At 54.6% G+C, this 11,823-nt stretch overlaps 1 protein-coding gene and 1 long non-coding RNA gene across 3 annotated transcripts in view; one reads left to right on the top strand and one right to left on the bottom strand.

Moving 5' to 3' along the window:
- Positions 1–215: 215 nt before the first annotated feature.
- On the top strand, positions 216–7,305 carry LOC107183884. The gene is made up of 3 exons (XR_001514699.1): positions 216–328; positions 5,547–5,708; positions 7,014–7,305. It is a non-coding gene; the product is annotated as an uncharacterized LOC107183884 (long non-coding RNA).
- Positions 2,042–11,823, bottom strand: part of CCBL1 (cysteine conjugate-beta lyase, cytoplasmic) — a 26,118-nt gene continuing 16,336 nt past the window's right edge. For both annotated transcript variants that reach the window (XM_006768493.2, XM_006768494.2), the window contains 12 exons: positions 11,514–11,572; positions 8,596–8,743; positions 6,284–6,433; positions 6,116–6,202; positions 5,762–5,890; positions 4,261–4,381; positions 3,861–3,937; positions 3,647–3,736; positions 3,361–3,547; positions 3,205–3,284; positions 2,653–2,739; positions 2,042–2,554 (listed from right to left, as the gene is read on the bottom strand). In XM_006768493.2, coding sequence (XP_006768556.1) covers positions 2,489–2,554; positions 2,653–2,739; positions 3,205–3,284; positions 3,361–3,547; positions 3,647–3,736; positions 3,861–3,937; positions 4,261–4,381; positions 5,762–5,890; positions 6,116–6,202; positions 6,284–6,433; positions 8,596–8,743; positions 11,514–11,572 — 1,281 coding nt within the window. In that variant the 3' untranslated portion in view covers positions 2,042–2,488. The remainder of the gene's footprint in view (positions 2,555–2,652; positions 2,740–3,204; positions 3,285–3,360; positions 3,548–3,646; positions 3,737–3,860; positions 3,938–4,260; positions 4,382–5,761; positions 5,891–6,115; positions 6,203–6,283; positions 6,434–8,595; positions 8,744–11,513; positions 11,573–11,823) is intronic.

Here is an 11,823-nt window from a genome sequence, read left to right as displayed (position 1 = left end):
TCACCTCCTCCGAGCCGCCCAATCAGAGAGGCGATGGCGCGCGGGGGCGTGGCCTAGGCCTGAAGCCGCGGGAGAGCGTGGGCGGGGCGGTTCTCGCGCTGGGCGCGCCTGCGCAGTGGTGGGCGCGGCTGGAGGCGGGTCAGTGTCCAGATGCGCGGCGTGTGCTGTTCTGGGTCCTCGGGCAACGCGAGCCGCCCGCCGGCTCCGGTGGAGCGCGACACTCAAATCTCAAGTTTGGTTTTACACAGGGGGACCCTGAGCCCCAAAACTGGAGTGTGATTCAGAGCTGGAAAGGGCCTTGGCGATCATTTAACCCAATTCTTAAAAGGTTCGTTCCTTTACTCTCTTTTAATTGAGACGTTATGTATGTATGTATGCATATATGTATGTATGTGTTAATCCTCACGTGAGGATATTTTCCCATTGATTTTTAGAGACAGCGGAAGGGAGGGGGAGAGACAGAGAAAAATATCCATGCACCAGAATCGAACCTGGGACCTTTCAGTGGATAGACATGCGCTCTATCCACTGAGCCAAACCAGACAGGGCTAGACTTTATTTATTTATTTATTTACTTCAAAATATTTTTATTGGTTTCAGAGAGGAAGGGAGAGAGAGAGAGAGAGAGAGAGAGAGAGAGAGAGAGAGAGAGAGAAATATCAATGATGAAGGAGAATCATTGTTCGGCTGCCTCCTGCACACCCCACACTGGGGATTGAGCCCACAACCCAGGCATGTGTCCTGACTGGGAATCAAACCATGACCTCCTGGTTCATAGGTTGATACTCAACCACTGATCCATGCTGGCCGGGCAAGAAGCCTGAACTCTGCATTTTCTTAAGATGGATTTGAGGAACTGCTAGGGCCTCCATCTTCCTGATTGGCACCTTCGGTCAATAAGCTTTTCCTCCCTCCGGACTCTGATGCTTTGAGTTTTTGCATTTTGGAGCACTGGGCACATGGACTTGGACGGGTAGCACAGTAAGGTCTTGGGGGCTGAGCACAAAGCTCCCAGGCCTCTCTGGATGCACCCACCTCCCAGCACAGTGATGTGTTCACCAACCCAAATGCTCCTTCTGACTCATGGATTCAGGGTTTTTATGTGGGATTTTATCACAGATGCATGATCAATTCAGTCATTGGCCATGTGACTGGACTCAATGTCCAGTTCCTTTCTTTGGTGCTGGAAGTTCTGACCTCTAATCACATGGTCAGGCGGACTTGTTATGAATAACAGAAGACACTCCTATCACTCGGTAAATTTCAAGTGTTTTAGCTCTGTGCCAGGAACCAGTGACAAAGACCCACTATATTTTACTATACGACCTGTGCCCATCAGCTCCCCCAACTAATTATATAAGCAAAACCCATGGGCTTGCTCTGCAAATCCAACTTCAGGATAAGTCTCTGGCACCCGCTTCCCAGTGAATCCAGGAGCTGTCATTGTTTCCCTTAGGATGCCCACCCCCAGGGCCTAACCCCTCTCCCTTTGCCAGCTGGATGGCCTTGGGCGGGTCACCTCATCTCCAGAGTGGTTTCCTCACTTGTAAAATGGAGAAATAATTCCTGTCTCAGGGAGTTGTCTAATGAAATGAGGGGCACCCAAGTGGCTGGCATGTGAGGGCACACAATAAACACTAGCTACTTCCCTCTCCTCTAACTGTAAGCCCTGACCCTCCTTCCTGCACTCTGACCCGTCTGACCCCTGGGGGATGGGACTGTCTGGGTCGTCCCTGTCAGACACTCAAATGAGGCTCCCATCTCCCAAACACACACCCACACCCACACCCACACCCACACCCACACCCACACCCCCACCCCCACCCAGCACCAGGAACACATACCATCTGAGCCCTGGCTTCTAGGCCTGGTTTTACCATTAACTAACTGTGTGACTTCATACAAGTCCCATGTCCCCGCTCTTCTCTGGGACTCATTTGTACAGAGAAGTGCTAGGATCTGAGGTTCACCGAGGTGCCTTCCACTCTGGCCAAGTCCCCACCAGCGATCAGCACCAGAGTGAAGCAGAGTAAAGCCAATGAAGGTTTGAATAACTTAAAATTTTATTCTGAGAAAAAGTACTGTAAAGGCAATTTCCCAAGGTCAAGTGTAGATGAGGAAGGGAGGGCTGCCTGAGCCTTTGCTGGGGTCAGAGCTGGGACTCAGGCCAGTACACTGTTGGACTCTGCCCATGGGGACCCAGCCAAGTCTCGTGAGGCCAGAAGGGACCCAAGACCCTGTGACCTAAACGAGGGAGGGGCACGGAAGAGGCCCAGGCCAGGCCCCCCTACCTCTGCAACAGGATTGTAGGCACCGTGGGGCATTGCTACCAACTCCCCCAAGACTAAGAAGGAGGGCTGTTCCCTGAGTCACAGAAAAGGGGTTCACCAGTGCCATCTATCCCAGCGTGGGAATGACCAAATCCTGGACAAGGAGCCCTGCAGGGCACGCAGGGACCAACCCGGTGAGGCAGGGCCGAGGGGCGCCGTCAGGCCCCGAGCTCATCCTTCCACTCCTGCAGCTTCTTGTCCATGGCCCGGAGCGTGGATTCATCCTGCGCCAACAGATTGGTCCCTCTCTTCTCCCCAGACCCCCGGCGGGCCCTGGGGAGCGGGGGAGGCCTGCCCGCCCTCCCGCAGCCCTGCCTGTTACCTTCACAAAACAGAAGCGGATATAGTGGTCAAAGTGCTTCTGCTGGGGCACGCTGTAGAAGACGGACACCGGGATGGCCACCAAGCCCTGGGGAGGAGGAAGCCCGTGTCTCAGCATGGCCTCCCGGCCCAGCAGCCCCAGCTCTCGGGTTTCATGCGCACCCCCAGTGCTATGTCAAGGTCAGAGGGAAAGAACTACAGAACATCCCATGTCCCTCCTGTGTGTAGAGAGGACATGGAGGCCAAGAGAGGGGTCAGGGCTGAGCCAGAGAGTAAATAAGACTGAGAATCATAGCTCTGAGTTGGATGACCACAGAGTTAATGGGCCAACTCCTCACTGTACAGATGGCAAGACTGAGGCCCTGGGAGGCCAGGCATTCGTTCTGCCAACCACGTGCCACCTTTGTACAAATTAAACAGGCTCGCCATCCTTGACGTGGATACAGTCCTGTACCAGGGCTCATGGCAGAGGCGGGGCTGGAGTGTGGCCCCTTAGCTTCTTGGTCAGCCCCGGAGCAGTGCAGCCTGTAAACCGTACACGGGCCCCGCCCACCTTGTTCTTGATCATCCACTTGACGAAGCGTCTGTCATAGGGCTCGTTCGCAGACCCAGGCAGGTCAGGCATCTTGCTCTCTGGGGGACAGAGGCCACGCTGAGCCCTGGGCAGCCTCCAGCCCCCCACACCCTGCCCAGCCCGGCCATTCCTCACTGAAGTCCGAGATGTCCGTGACGAAGAAGTAGCTGCCCTGGGGGATCACGGGCCTCAGGCCCACAGACTGCACACTTCGCACCATGTGGTCACGGCTGCGCTGCATGGCCTGTGGCAGCTGCACAAAGTAGCTGCTGGGCTGGCCGAAGTGCAGCTGCTCCCGCTTCAGGCTCTCGGCCACTGCGGCCTGGGGGGATGGAGAGGATGCACAAGCCGGTCAGGCTGACCTGGCCCCGGAGCCAGCCCGGCCCTCCCTCCCCCGGGTGCGGTCCCCTGGCCTCCTCACCTGGGCCTGCGTGGGACAGTGGTAGATAGAGTTCTGATGCACTGTGTACAGGTGTTTCATGAGTCTCTCGGGGCCCAGGACCCAGCCCACCTAGACCGCAAACACAGGTGGGGGTGAGGCCTTACAGGGCCTGGCCAAAGGCGTTCTTAACTCCCAGCCACCTTTCCTGCCAGGGGCCAGGGGGGTAGGGTAATCCTCTAACCTGTCGACTCACCTTCCAGCCGGTGGCGCTGAAGGTCTTGCCAGCGCTGCCAATGGTCAGAGTGCGTTCCCACATGCCAGGGAGGCTGGCTGCCCAAGGCCAAAGAGAACAGCTGCTGAGATGGGGCGAGGGGGCAGGGAAGGGTGGGGGCTGGACCCCAGTGGGCCCTCAGGCTCTCACTCTCAGAGCTCTGATAGTGCTATTTATAGGACTTATTCCAGGTTACCCTCATGACAAGCCTGGGTGGGTGCCCCTGTCTCAGAGGGGGTAAGTCGCTGCCCCTGGTCACATGACCTGTGTGCCTCCAGACCCTTAGACCCTAATCGTCAGGCCTGCTGCTGACTCCTATTGGGTTCAATGCCCTGGCACAAGTAGCTAGGGGAATGGGGGCACCCTGGCCAGCCGGGCTCACCAATGCTGATGTGCTGGTGCCCGTCGAAGACCAGCCACTGGTAGACCTCGTCCGTGATGCACAACACGTCATGCTGCTGGCACAGGCGGGCTATCAGCTCCAGTTCTGCCTTGGAGAACACCTGTGGGCCGTCCCCAAACACAGGCCTGCTCAGAGAGGTGAGGGCACATCCAATCCCAGAGCCTTTCTGCCCCATCCTACTGAATCCCCACAACACTGATCCTGTGAGATAACGGAAAAATAGAGCCCGAGCCGGTTTGGCTCAGTGGATAGAGTGTCATCCTGGGAACTGAAGGGTCCCGGGTTCGATTCTGGTCAAGGGCACATGCCCGGATTGGGGGCTCGATCCCCAGTAGGGGGTGTGCAGGAGGCGCCGACCCATGATTCTCTCTCATCATTGATGTTTCTATCTCTCCCTCCTCCTTCCTCTCTGAAATCAATAAAAAATATATATTAAAAAAAAAGAGAAAAATATGTATGTTGGTCTCTGCCCCTGGTTCCTGGCACAGAGCTCCTGAAACCCTTGTAAACGCCTAAGTGATAAGAGCGCTGGGAACACCCTTTGTTCTAATGAGGCAGCTCTGGGTGGGGTCCTGGGCGGGGCTGGTCCTAGAAAGACCAAGCCCGAATGAGAAGCCTGGATTTCAGCCCCACTTTCCTAGAGGGAGAGGGGCTGGAAAAGGAGTTGCTCATTGGTCATGCCGATGTGATGAGGTCTCCACAACCCCAATCATGTGGGGCTCAGAGCTTCCGGGTTGGGCACCCGAGAGGGTGATGCAGCCCTACTCCCTGGGGACAGACGCTCCTGTGCTCAAGGCCCTCCCAGGCCTCGCCCCGTGGATCTCCTCATCCGCCGTTCACCTGTGTCCTTTAGCACGTTCTGTAATACGCTGGTAACGTTTTCCCTGAGTCCTGGGAGCTGCTCTGGCAAATTAATTGGACCCAGGGAGGGGGTCATGGGAAGCTCAGATTCCCAGCTGCCTGGTCAGGGGCACAGGGATCACCTGGACTTGGGCACTGGCATCTGAGGTGGCGTGGGGGCCGTCTCGTGGGGCTGAGCCCTTAGCCTGCGGGATGGATGCCCCCTCCAGGAAGACAGGGTCAGAACTGAACTGAGTGGAATTGTAGGGCACCAAGCAGGTGTCGCAGAGTTGCTTGGTGTGGGAAAACCACACACGTCTGGTATCAGAAGCGTGAGTGCGCGAGTCGTGCGTGAGTGTGGGAGACACCCAGGAGGAAGACTGGGTTTTCCTTCACATTGGTTTTATCATGTTCCCATTTTACAGATGAGAAAACACTCAGAGAGGTGGAGCCACTGTCTCTGGGCCCTGGGGAAGGAGGTATGGAGGCACCCAGCCCGCTCCACCACCAGCCCTCTCACCCTCACGCTCACATAGGCAGCCCTCCTGCTCCAGAGGAAAAACCTGAGGCCCCGAGGCGGCAAATCAGTAAGTGTGTGGACTTGAACCCAGGGCAGAGGGTCCCCAGAAGGTCTCAGTACCTTTCCCAGGGGGTTGTTGGGTGTGTTGAGGACTAGGGCTTTGGTGCGAGGTGTGAACTTGCTGGCCAGCTCCGTGGGGTCCAGCTGCCAGTTGCTGCTGGAATCCAGTTCCCCATCCCGCGTGGGGGTCTGCAAGAGGGCGGCAATACTTGCTTCCCTGGCAGTCAGTGCTAAGGATCTGAACCTCTTCCCCTCCACTGTCCCCACCTTCTCCCCACCCTCTCCCCATCCTGGAGAACTGGCTTCCCTTCCTCCCTTCCTCCCTTCCTCCCTTCCTCCCTCCCTTCCTCCCTTCCTAGGGTCCAACACAGCACACTCCTTGGACCCCACCCTCACCCCAACCAGCATTCTCACCGGCTTCAGGGGCACAAACACAGGGCAACCCCCTGCCATCAATGTCATGGGCTCGTAACAGTCAAAAAAAGGCTCGATGATGATGACCTGGTACAAGGGTCAGATGAGCTGAGGTCAGTATCGCCCTGACCCCTCACCCCCACCAGGCCCCAGCCCCGCCCCACTCACCTCATCTCCTTCGTCCACCAGGGCCTGGAAGGCTGTGAACAGGGCCCCGTAGGCGCCCACAGTCACCAGCACGTTCTTCAGAGGGTCTATCTCCTGTCCCAGCAGCTTCCCAAAGAAACTGGCCAAGATCTTGGTCAGTGGTGGGTAACCCTGCCGGGACAGAGGGGTCAGCCGCCTGACTCAGCCGGCAATTCGAGCATCTTCTCCGGGCAGGCCTGGGGCAAAGTCAGCTCCTGTGGGGTGAGTCCTTTAATCGCCCCCGTGACACCTGCCATGACCTGCTCTGCGCCAGCCCAGTGCCCAGGGCTGGGGTACGGTGGGGAACCGGACAGAGCGCGCGCCTTCGTGGAGCACAGCCCAAGACGGCCGCCAGAGCAGCGGCAGCTCCACACCCAGAACACCTCCTTTTAAGTTCAAGGCGCACATTCGTGCCATCTGATCCTCCCAGCAACCTTGCAAGAAAGGCACTATTTTTATCTTTATTTATTTTTTATTGATGTCAGAGAGGAAGGGAGAGGGAGAGAGAGAGAGAAAAACATCAATGATGAGAGAGAATCATGGATTGGCTGCCCCCTGCAGGCCCCCTGCTGGGAATCGAGCTCCCAACCCGGGCATATGCCCTTGATTGGAATTGAACCCGGGACCCTTCAGTCCACAGGCCGACACTCTATCCACTGAGCCAAAGTGGCGAGGGCAAGAAAGGCATTATTTGATTCCCACCATTTGGCAGGTAGAAAAACAGAGACCCAGAAGAAGGAAAGGACTTGCCCAAGGTCACGCAGACGAAGTGCAGGAATAGGGTTTTATGCCACAGCTTTGAAAGGATCCCATTGGGAGAGGAAGACTGGGTCGTACACTTGTTTGCTGAGGACACTTGCAAAACGCTCAAGGCTAAGCCAAGTGAGGCAAGTAACTGAAACTAAAGATGGAGACTTTAACTAAATAACCCACTAAACCAGGTTTGACCACATAAAAATGAAAAATTTCTGTACAGCAAAATATACCAGGAGCATACTTGAAAGACAAAGAGAGAAAACAATGCAAGGTAAGAAAATCAGGTAAGATATTTAATATATAAAGGGCTCTTAGGAAGCAACAAGACAAAGGTACACACCCAAATGAAAAAACGAGGTAGGTCACAAAAGAAAAAGTATGGATGCCCGATGTGCATATGAAAGAATAATGATTGAAGAAAAGCAAATGAAAGTAACATTGAAATGGTGCTATATTATAAGAAAATGATGTCACCATTAGCAGGTATTTAAAAGATTGATAATGCCCATGGTTGGCAAGAGTGAGACAAAAGGTTCTTTCACCCAAATAATAAACTTTCCTGCCAGCTCTGAGGCCAGTGTGTTGCCGGGACTGTGAGTAAACCTTCCTGTAGGGCAATCTGACAATATCGATCATGTGCTTAAATGCTTATGCCCTTTAGTTCTCTAGTTTTACTTCAAGGGATGTATCCGAGAGAAACACTCACACACCTGCACCAAGAGACATACACAGAGCTATTTACTGTGACACTGTTCATAATAGTAGGATACCCAAGCCAGCCCAGCAGGGCAGAGCTAGTTAAGCAAATCATGCCACATCGCGGCAATGGAATACTATGCAGCCATGAAAAAGAACGGGGGCTCTTTGGACATGGCAAGTTGTCATGCTGTTTACGGAAATAAACAAGTCACAGAATGTTATTTATAGTATGAGTCCATTGGTGTTACACACAAGTCTCACACAGAGGTATATAAGCATGTGTGTGTATGTTTTTTTATGTAAGCATTTTTAAAGGTTAAAAGTTTAAAAGTCTGAACACTCTAACCAAAGTGGCAAATTGTTGGCAGTGGCTGTCCCTGGATGGTGGACTTGGAGGGAACATCCCTCCTGACAATTCCGATGCACACCAACGTTGAAGAGCCATTGTTCTACTCCCAGGGTTGGCAAATAGCTACTCTGTGGCCCTTTACAGAACGCGTTTGAATTTAGAGTCAAATCAATTAGTAGCTTGTCTTTCAGGGCTCTGCTTACGTGTCACCTCCTCCAGGCAGCCTTCTCTGATCCCCCCTTCTTCCTGCCCCATTTCCCTCCATCACCACATATCAACTGCCTTTGTTTTCTGGTGTTTTGTTGTTTTTTCTTGGTTTTCGTCTGCCTCTTCCCAGACCATGAGCTGTCCCAGCCAGAGCCCGACACAGAGGACACACTCAGTGAACACTGAACTATGGCTGGACTGAGTATCCTGGGCTCTTCCCCCTCCTTCCCCGGGCTCATCAGAAGCCTGTGTCCAGGGGCCCGGGAGGGACGGGGAGACTCACAAATGCCCTCGTGTATTGGTTGAGCATGAAGTCCCCGCTGACGGCGTGCTGAAAGGCTTCCACGGCGAAGTCTGGGGGCGGGAAGTCGGGGAAGCCTTGTCCCAAGTTCACAGCATCGTGCTCACTGGCCAGTTTGGTGAACTCCACCCTGGGCAACAAATGGAGAGTTGGCACCAGCCCCTCCCTCCACCCCGACCTGGACTTCCACCTGTTTCCAAGGCAGGGTGAGCATGCACGGGGCTTGTTCTAGAGAAACTGGACAGCTTGCGTCCACCCTGGAGATGAGTGTCAGGCTCATCGCTGGTAACATGCTCTTCCATTAGGGGGGCCAGGCACTGTGCCAATCCCATGTCTCAGCCCAGGGCTTGCAAACTTTCAGACCATGATCCATAGTAAGAAATCATCTTTATATCGCAAACCCTCCTGGAATTACATTCTCCTTCTGGTGTGATCTAGTGCCGTGCCTAGCCTAGCCGAGCCTACTCAATTCTTCAGAAACACTTCTTGTCGAGTCCCTCCAAGTGGATTTCATGACCCGTTTGTGCCCTTGCCAACACCAGAGTGAAACGCTTGCTCCCGTAGCCTCCCCGATGTGCACGAGGCCCGTCCTGTTCCCGGGTCACAGTGGGATGGAGAAGCTGAAGTTTGGAGGGACCTGCCCCGTGAGTCCAAGGCACACCCAGAGTGACTCCACATCTGTCAGGAGCAAAGCTGATGCTCTCGATCCTTACGCTGGGCACACAGGAGCCCCGCCAGCCCAGCGTCTGCCCTCAACAACCTTTCTTCTGGGCCTGCCCGGTGGCCACCTCTTCAGGGAGATGGGGAGAGAGGCGGGGAGGCTGGAGGAGGAGGCTGCTTGGGGTTCCAGGCTGGCGGGGGGCAGAGTAGTCAGACTTGGCTGAGTTACATTGAATACAATAGCTATCATTATGTCTAGTGTGGGGAAAACACAGGACTCGTAAGGAAAGTTTGTGAGGAGGACATTCCGAAAAAATGAGTGGGCTGAAGGTGGCCCACCCTGTTTATCAGAATTCTGATTAGGGGAGTGTGGAAGGCGGCACCCCTAATTATTCCTTGACCTTTCCAAACAAGTCTGTGCACGTGCAGACCCCTTGGTGTTTACTGAAATCCTTACACTTAATTTTTAGGTGTCCTTACTTAAAGGACACTGTAGACACATGTCCCCCCAAGATTACTTACCCTAGTGATTGTATCTAAAAGATAAACTTTTTTTATTTTATTTTATTTTTATTGATCTTTTAAGAGAGGAAGGGAGAGAGATAGTTAGAAACATCGATGAGAGAGAAACATCAATCCAGCTGCCTCCTGCACATCTCCCACTGGGGATGCGCCCGCAACCCAGGCACATGTCCCCGACCGGAACCGAACCCGGGACCCTTCAGTCCGCAGGCCGACACTCTATCCACTGAGCCAAACCGGTTTTGGCCGAAAAGATAAACTTTATCTCAAACTGCTGCTACAATAAAAGCCTGAAGAGGCAGGCGATTGAGGCTGTCTGGTTCCTTTAGCCAGGCAGTCCCTTAGCCCTCTCTTTCACAGCAGTCGTGTGTCAGAGTGTTCATTCATCCGTCGCTCAGGGTCTACTGGTCAGCCCGGCAGTCTAGAATCAGTCATTTTCTCCCCAGAGTTCCATGATGCCCCTGAAGACACAGGAAGCTGCTGAGGCTCAGAGAGGCCAGGTACCTACCCAGAGTCACACAGCAGCTAATGGCAGTGCTCAGGTGGTGGATGTTCCACGGGAATTAGGACAAGGGAGCCAGGCTCAAACATCTACAGAGACTGGCTGCCCTCGGGCCACCACCCTGGGGTCCGCAGGAACCTGGAGCCCTTGGTTACCCTGATCTCATGGCCTTGATCCCTCACACTCCCCTCCTGTCCTGTGCATTCTTGCCAGACCCACTCCTGCTCTGCCCTGCCTTTGCACAAGACTTAGCCTCTCCTGGCCTCAGTCTCCCCTTCTGTACAATGGGGTGGTTGGCTCCAGAATCTACCAGGTTGTGAGTCAGGAAGGAATCTTGTCTCCCCTCCCGGCCTGCCTCCTCGTATTCCCTGTTCTGAGTTGCACTTTACCTTATCTGTAAAATGGGCCACCAGGCTGCCTAGTCTGCTGCATGGAGAGGACGGAGGGGGGCAGTTTGAGGATCAGCCAGACTCTACAGGGAACTTGGGCCTGGCTCCCTCATCCCAGACACCACGGAGCATCGAAGGAGAAGACGGAGGAGGAAGATCTTCGCAAAACACAAAGTTCTGTGCACGGGGGCAGTTTGAAAGAAAGAATCTTCCCGTGTTGTATAAAAAAAAAACAGCCAACAATCTTTTTAAGAACAGAGGTGTCTCTATGTTCCAGACCCAGGTCGGGTGTGGCCGGAAGATCATGAACTCCTCACACGTCTGTCCACTGCATCCACCTATCGCCAGTAACAGTGGGCATGATCCTCCCATATTTAGAACAAGTTGGCGAAGAAAGGAGCTTAATCTCAGCTTATGTCCAGTGAAGAGCGCCTGTATCTTACGTTCCTAGCGTGACTCACTCTGTACTAAGTGAAATAAAACAGCCCCTAAAAAGCCCCCAGCCTGTGCCTGGGTAGCCTATTGCTATCATACAGTCTTAACCTCCCAAGGCCGTTCGAGAGAAATAAAATTATCTCCCTCTTGCAGCTGGGGAGCTGGGGGTCCGGGCAGGTGTCAGGGGCCCCAGGGCCAGGGCCAAGCGGGGAGAAGCTGGGTGTGGAACCCAAGCCTCTGCTTCAGGACTTGCCTCTCGTGGGCTGTGGCCGTAAATCTGACTGTCCTGGGTTCCGCTGAGTCCTGCAGACCTAGGGACCGGGACCTCCAGCCCTGTCCTGCCCCCACGACCGAGGGACACCCCCACACCTCCCCGGCGCCTGCCCACTCACCAAGGGTTGTGGTCGATCCCATCCAGCCTCCGTGCATGCAGCCTTTTGGCCATGGTGAGCTGGAAACAGAGCAAATGGGAGGTCAGAGTAGAGCAGGTACCGCACCTGGGCCTCTAGGAAGACAGGAAGCCGGTCCACCACCTTCAACACAGCCCTGCCCACCACTCCCCAGGAGGCGGCGAAGTGACCTTCAAGCCAGCACTCAGCAGGGCTCCGGCCGCCTCCCCCACCTGCGCCCTCCGGACTCTGCATTTCAGCAGGCCCTGCTGGCCTTGCCCCCCTGCCAGGCTGTTCCACAGCCCCCATACAA

This window comes from Myotis davidii, unplaced genomic scaffold, assembly GCF_000327345.1.
Source record: "Myotis davidii unplaced genomic scaffold, ASM32734v1 scaffold142, whole genome shotgun sequence".
In the NCBI taxonomy this organism is placed as follows: Eukaryota; Metazoa; Chordata; class Mammalia; order Chiroptera; family Vespertilionidae; genus Myotis; species Myotis davidii.
Note: the sequence above shows the minus strand (reverse complement) of the source record. Positions and strands in the feature narration are given on the sequence as shown.